General features: G+C 65.4%; 1 protein-coding gene across 1 annotated transcript; it reads left to right on the top strand.

Annotated features, from left to right (window-relative positions):
• The first annotated feature begins 5,064 nt into the window (after positions 1-5,064).
• Positions 5,065-6,009, top strand: GPR31 (G protein-coupled receptor 31). Its single transcript, XM_036247725.1, has one exon. The coding sequence runs from the start codon at positions 5,065-5,067 to the stop codon at positions 6,007-6,009; it is 945 nt and encodes a 314-aa protein (XP_036103618.1).
• The last annotated feature ends 448 nt before the right edge of the window (positions 6,010-6,457 follow it).

The following is a 6,457-nucleotide window of genomic DNA, read 5'->3' as shown; positions in this document are numbered from 1 at the left end:
CCAGGGTGAAGTGGGGGTCGGATGTGGGTCAGGACCAGGGTGAAGGGGGGGTCGGATGTGGGTCAGGACCAGGGTGAAGGGGGGTCGGATGTGGGTCAGGACCAGGGTGAAGTGGGGTCGGATGTGGGTCAGGACCAGGGTGAAGGGGGGTCGGATGTGGGTCAGGACCAGGGTGAAGGGGGTCGGATGTGGGTCAGACCAGGGTGAAGTGGGGTCGGATGTGGGGTCCATGGACCAGGGGGGTGAAGGGGGGTCGGATGTGGGTCAGGACCAGGGTGAAGTGGGGTCGGATGTGGGTCAGGACCAGGGTGAAGGGGGTCGGATGTGGTCAGGACCAGGGTGAGGGGGTCGCTGTGGGTCAGGACCAGGGTGAAGGGGGGTCGGATGGTGTCAGACCCAGGGTGAAGGGGGGTCGCTGTGGGTCAGGACCAGGGGAAGGGGGGTCGGATGTGGTTCAGGACCAGGGTGAAGGGGGTCGTCTGTGGTCAGGACCCAGGGTGAAGGGGGGTCGGATGTGGGTCAGGACCAGGGTGAAGGGGGGTCGCCGTGGGTCAGGACCAGGTGAAGGGGGGTCGGATGTGGGGTCAGGACCAGGGTGAAGTGGGGGTCGGCTGTGGGTCAGGACCAGGATGAAGGGGGGTCGGATGTGGGTCAGGACCAGGGTGAAGTGGGGTCGGATGTGGGTCAGGACCAGGTGAAGGGGGGTCGGATGTGGGTCAGGACCAGGGTGAAGTGGGGTCGGTGATGTGGGTCAGGACCAGGGTGAAGTGGGTCGGATGTGGGTCAGGACCAGGGTGAAGTGGGTCGGATGTGGGGTCAGGACCAGGGTGAAGTGGGGTCGGATGTGGGTCAGGGGGTCAGGACCAGGGTGAAGTGGGGTCGGCTGTTGGGTCAGGACCAGGGTGAAGGGGGGTCGATGTGGGTCAGGACCAGGGTGAAGTGGGGTCGGCCTGTGGGTCAGGACCAGGGTGAAGTGGGTCGGATGTGGGTCAGGACCAGGATGAAGTGGGTCGCCGGTGGGTCAGGACCAGGGTGAGTGGGGTCAGCCGTGGGTCGGACCAGGGTGAAGGTGGGGTCGGCTGTGGGTCAGGAGCCAGTGTGGAAGTGGGGTCGGATGTGGGTCAGGACCAGGATGAAGTGGGGGTCAGGTGGTCAGACCAGGTGAAGTGGGGTCGCTGTGGGTCATGGACCAGGGTGAAGGGGGGGTCGGAGTGGGTCAGGACCAGGATGAAGTGGGGTCAGCCGTGGGTCAGGACCAGGGTGAAGGGGGGTCGGATGTGGGTCAGGACCAGGATGAAGTGGGGTCAGCCGTGGGTCAGGACCAGGGTGAAGTGGGGTCGGCTGTGGGTCAGGACCAGGGTGAAGGGGGGTCGGATGTGGGTCAGGACCAGGGTGAAGGGGGTCGGCTGTGGGTCAGGACCAGGGTGAAGTGGGGTCGGCTGTGGGTCAGGACCAGGGTGAAGGGGGGTCGGCTGTGGGTCAGGACCAGGGTGAAGGGGGGTCGGCTGTGGGTCAGGACCAGGGTGAAGGGGGGTCGGATGTGGGTCAGGACCAGGGTGAAGTGGGGTCGGCTGTGGGTCAGGACCAGGGTGAAGGGGGGTCGGCTGTGGGTCAGGACCAGGGTGAAGGGGGGGTCGGATGTGGGTCAGGACCAGGGTGAAGGGGGGTCGGCTGTGGGTCAGGACCAGGGTGAAGGGGGGTCGGAGGTGGGTCAGGACCAGGGTGAAGGGGGTCGGATGTGGGTCAGGACCAGGTGAAGGGGGGGTCGGATGTGGGTCAGGACCAGGGTGAAGGGGGGTCGGATGTGGGTCAGGACCAGGGTGAAGGGGGGTCGGATGTGGGTCAGGACCAGGGTGAAGGGGGGTCGGCCGTGGGTCAGGACCAGGGTGAAGGGGGGTCGGCCGTGGGTCAGGACCAGGGTGAAGGGGGTCGGCCGTGGGTCAGGACCAGGGTGAAGGGGGGTCGGCTGTGGGTCAGGACCAGGGTGAAGGGGGGGTCGGCCGTGGTCAGGACCCAGGGTGAAGTGGGGTCGGCCGTGGTCAGGACCAGGGTGAAGTGGGGTCGGCCGTGGGTCAGGACCAGGGTGAAGTGGGGTCGGCTGTGGGTCAGGACCAGGGTGAAGTGGGGTCGGATGTGGGTCAGGAACCAGGTTGAAGTGGGGTCGGATGTGGGTCAGGACCAGGGTGAAGTGGGGTCGGATGTGGGTCAGGACCAGGGTGAAGTGGGGTCGGATGTGGGTCAGGACCAGGGTGAAGTGGGGTCAGCCGTGGGTCAGGACCAGGGTGAAGGGGGGTCGGCTGTGGGTCAGGACCAGGGTGAAGGGGGGTCGGCCGTGGGTCAGGACCAGGGTGAAGTGGGGTCGGCCGTGGGTCAGGACCAGGGTGAAGGGGGGTCGGCCGTGGGTCAGGACCAGGGTGAAGGGGGGTCGGCCGTGGGTCAGGACCAGGATGAAGTGGGGTCGGCCGTGGGTCAGGACCAGGGTGAAGGGGGGTCGGCCGTGGGTCAGGACCAGGGTGAAGGGGGGTCGGCTGTGGGTCAGGACCAGGGTGAAGTGGGGTCGGCCGTGGGTCAGGACCAGGGTGAAGTGGGGTCGGCTGTGGGTCAGGACCAGGGTGAAGTGGGGTCGGCTGTGGGTCAGGACCAGGGTGAAGTGGGGTCGGCTGTGGGTCAGGACCAGGGTGAAGTGGGGTCGGATGTGGGTCAGGACCAGGTGAAGTGGGGTCGGATGTGGGTCAGGACCAGGGTGAAGTGGGGTCGGATTGTGGGTCAGGACCAGGGTGAAGTGGGGTCGGATGTGGGTCAGGACCAGGGTGAAGTGGGGTCGGATGTGGGTCAGGACCAGGGTGAAGTGGGGTCGGATGTGGGTCAGGACCAGGGTGAAGTGGGGTCAGCCGTGGGTCAGGACCAGGGTGAAGGGGGGTCGGATGTGGGTCAGGACCAGGGTGAAGTGGGGTCGGATGTGGGTCAGGACCAGGGTGAAGGGGGGTCGGATGTGGGTCAGGACCAGGGTGAAGGGGGGTCGGATGTGGGTCAGGACCAGGGTGAAGTGGGGTCGGATGTGGGTCAGGACCAGGATGAAGTGGGGTCGGATGTGGGTCAGGACCAGGGTGAAGTGGGGTCGGATGTGGGTCAGGACCAGGGTGAAGTGGGGTCGGATGTGGGTCAGGACCAGGTGAAGTGGGGTCGGATGTGGGTCAGGACCAGGGTGAAGTGGGGTCGGATGTGGGTCAGGACCAGGGTGAAGTGGGGTCGGACGTGGGTCAGGACCAGGGTGAAGTGGGGGTCGTCCGGGGGTCAGGACCAGGGGTGAAAAGCTTCACAGGGGTCCGTATGTGGGGTCATGAACCAGGTGAAGTGGGGTCGGATGTGGGTCAGGACCAGGGGGTGAAGTGTGGGTCGGATGTGGGTCAGGACCAGGGGTGAAGTGGGGGTCGGATGTGGGGTCAGGACCAGGGTGAAGTGGGGTCGGCCCGTGGGTCAGGACCAGGGTGAAAGTGGGGTCCGGGATGTGGGTCAGGACCAGGGTGAAGTGGGTCGTATGTGGGTCAGGACCCAGGGTGAAGTGGGGGTCGGAATGTGGGTCAGGACCAGGGTGCAGTGGGGTCCGGCCGTAGGGTCAGGACCGGGGGTGAAGTGGGGGCGGATGTTGGGTCAGGACCGGGGTTAAGGGGGGGTCGGGCCGTGGGTCAGGACCGGGGTGAAGTGGGGTCGGATGTGGGTCAGGACCGGGATGAAGGGGGGTTCGGATGTGGGTCAGGAGCCGGGATGACGTGGGGGTCGGCCGTGGTCAGGACCGGGGTGAAGTGGGGTCGGATGTGGGTCAGGACCAGGGTGAAGTGGGGTCGGCCGTGGGTCAGGACCGGGGTGAAGTGGGGTCGGATGTGGGTCAGGACCAGGGTGAAGTGGGGTCGGCCGTGGGTCAGGACCAGGGTGAAGTGGGGTCGGCTGTGGGTCAGGACCAGGGTGAAGGGGGTGGGCCGTGGGTCAGGACCAGGATGAAGTGGGGTCGGATGTGGGTCAGGACCAGGGTGAAGGGGGGTCGGATGTGGGTCAGGACCAGGGTGAAGTGGGGTCGGCTGTGGGTCAGGCCCAGGGTGAAGGGGGTGGGCCGTGGGTCAGGACCAGGATGAAGGGGGGTCGGATGTGGGTCAGGACCAGGGTGAAGTGGGGTCGGATGTGGGTCAGGACCAGGGTGAAGTGGGGTCGGCCGTGGGTCAGGACCAGGGTGAAGGGGGGTCGGATGTGGTCAGGACCAGGGTGAAGTGGGGTCGGCTGTGGGTCAGGACCAGGGTGAAGGGGGTGGGCCGTGGGCAGGACTATCGAGAGTCATTCAATATTTACGTTGGACACCCCCGCATGCTAGCGTTGTTTGTTTCTGGACACACAGAGCATGTTCCTGGGCTCGTGGACTTGACACTGGTGGACTCCATGCATCTTGACCAACCCTCAATTATACGATGCTCGTGGCCAACGATGCCCAGCGGTCCAGACCCTAATCCAGAAGGTATAGGAGGGAAAAGAAGTCTCCTCAGCAGAAACTAAAATCTGACCGAAGGACCCACCGAGTGGTCCCCTGTGAAAGGACCTGGCCAGCCCCCCCTCCAGGCGAAGCTGAACCAGACAGACCATGACGAGTAGGTCCAGTCGCGGGCCGGGGGTCTCAGCTCCCCGGGAAGCCCATCCAACCTAAGGGGCGACCTTCCTGCTTCATCACCGTTTCAGTTGTGTAAAGACAACGCCTCCGGGGGCTGGACCGGCCAGTTCCTTCCCCAGGGCGGCTGCCCAGGCTCTCGGGACATCAGCACTTTGACTGAATGCCGGGTGATGGGAAACGGACCACAGTTTCCCCTTTTTAAGGCCAACAAAACAGAACCAAGCTGCAGGGGGTTTTGGCTCCCCCACTGATCCTCTTTCCCAAACAAATTTCAGTTTCTTCTGCCTCTGCACGGGCACTTCTGCACTTTCTCTCGCGCGGAGCGCAGAGCCGGGAGCCCCCGCAGGAAAGGCCCGCTCCCTCCTCCGCTCCCAGAGTCGCCCAGGGGTCCCCGCAGCGGCTCCGGGGCCATGCTGCCCCCCAACTGCTCCGAGCCCAGCCTGGCGGCGGAGGCGGCGGTGGCCACACTGCTGGCGCTGGAGTGTGTGCTGGGCCTCCTGGGCAACGCCGTGGCCGTGTGGACCTTCTTCTTCCGCCTGAAGGTGTGGAAGCCCCACACCATCTACCTGTTCCACCTGGTCTTCTCCGACCTCCTGCTGGCCCTCTGCCTGCCCTTCCTGGTGGCTTTCTTCCTGAGCCACAAGACCTGCGGCTGGGGACACACACCCTGCAAGACCCTGTTCTTCCTGTGGGCTCTCAGCCGGGGCGTGGGCGTCGCCTTCCTCACCACCGTGGCCTTGGACCGCTATCTCCGCGTGGTCCACCCTCGGCTCAGGATCAACCTTCTGTCCCCTCGAGCGGCCTGGGGGGTCTCAGGCCTCATCTGGCTCCTGCTGGTCGCCCTCAGCCACTCGAGCGTGCTGGGGCCTCCGACCACGTGCACAGGCTCTGGCCTGGGTGCCGGCGGCTCCTTCAGCCTCACCTGGCAGGAAGCGCAGTCCTTCGTCCAGTTCGTCCTGCCCTTCAGCCTCATCCTGTTCTGCAACGGCGGCATCATCAGAATCCTGCAGAGGAGGCTCCGAGACCCCAACAGGCAGCCCAAGCTGCAGCGGGCCCAGGCGCTGGTGGCCACGGTCATGGTGCTCTTCACACTGTGCTTTCTGCCCGGTTTCCTGGCCCAGGTCCTGCTGGCCGTCTTCCGGGGCACGGACAGCTGCCGGGCCTGCAGAGCGCTGGTGCTCGCCTCCGACGTGACCAGCAGCCTCACGGGCCTGCAGAGCGTGCTGAACCCCGTGGTCTACTGCTTCTCCAACGCCACGTTCAGGCACTCGTACCGGAAGGTCTTCCTGAGCCTCCGCGGCCGAGGGCAGGAGACTCAGGCCCCAGGCTTCGATCTCAGGGACTTCAACTCCTGAGGACGCCCTAGTGGGACCCCCTGGGGCCTCAGGAAGGGTGGCCTTTCGCTAGGATTCGGACGAAGAGGGAGCCTCGAGCTGCTCTGGGATCAGGCCACAGACGTCAGCAAGACTGTAGCCGTGTTGTTGCCGATTTGCTCACAGGACTGTCTCCCGCTACTGCTGCATGTTACCCAGGAGGCCAGCGCCTCCGGGACCCCAGCTGGGCTGCAGGCTGAGTCCCTGCAGGGACACACAGGTGACCTGCACACCCACCCCTGGAGGACGGTCCTCGGAGGGTCAGCGCGGATGGGTAGGGGCTGGAGGCTGGTTTTACTGTCGCTCTGTCTGGTCTTCGGAAGTCATTTCTGTTTCCTTGGCCTCGGTTTGTAGATGCAGAAGTCTGTGCTGCTTCTCACCTGTGGCCCAGAGGGGCGGTCAGGAGCTGGAGAGCAGGCGTCCGGCCCAC

The sequence above is a fragment of the Molossus molossus genome, unplaced genomic scaffold, assembly GCF_014108415.1.
Source record: "Molossus molossus isolate mMolMol1 unplaced genomic scaffold, mMolMol1.p scaffold_m16_p_8, whole genome shotgun sequence".
In the NCBI taxonomy this organism is placed as follows: Eukaryota; Metazoa; Chordata; class Mammalia; order Chiroptera; family Molossidae; genus Molossus; species Molossus molossus.
Note: the sequence above shows the minus strand (reverse complement) of the source record. Positions and strands in the feature narration are given on the sequence as shown.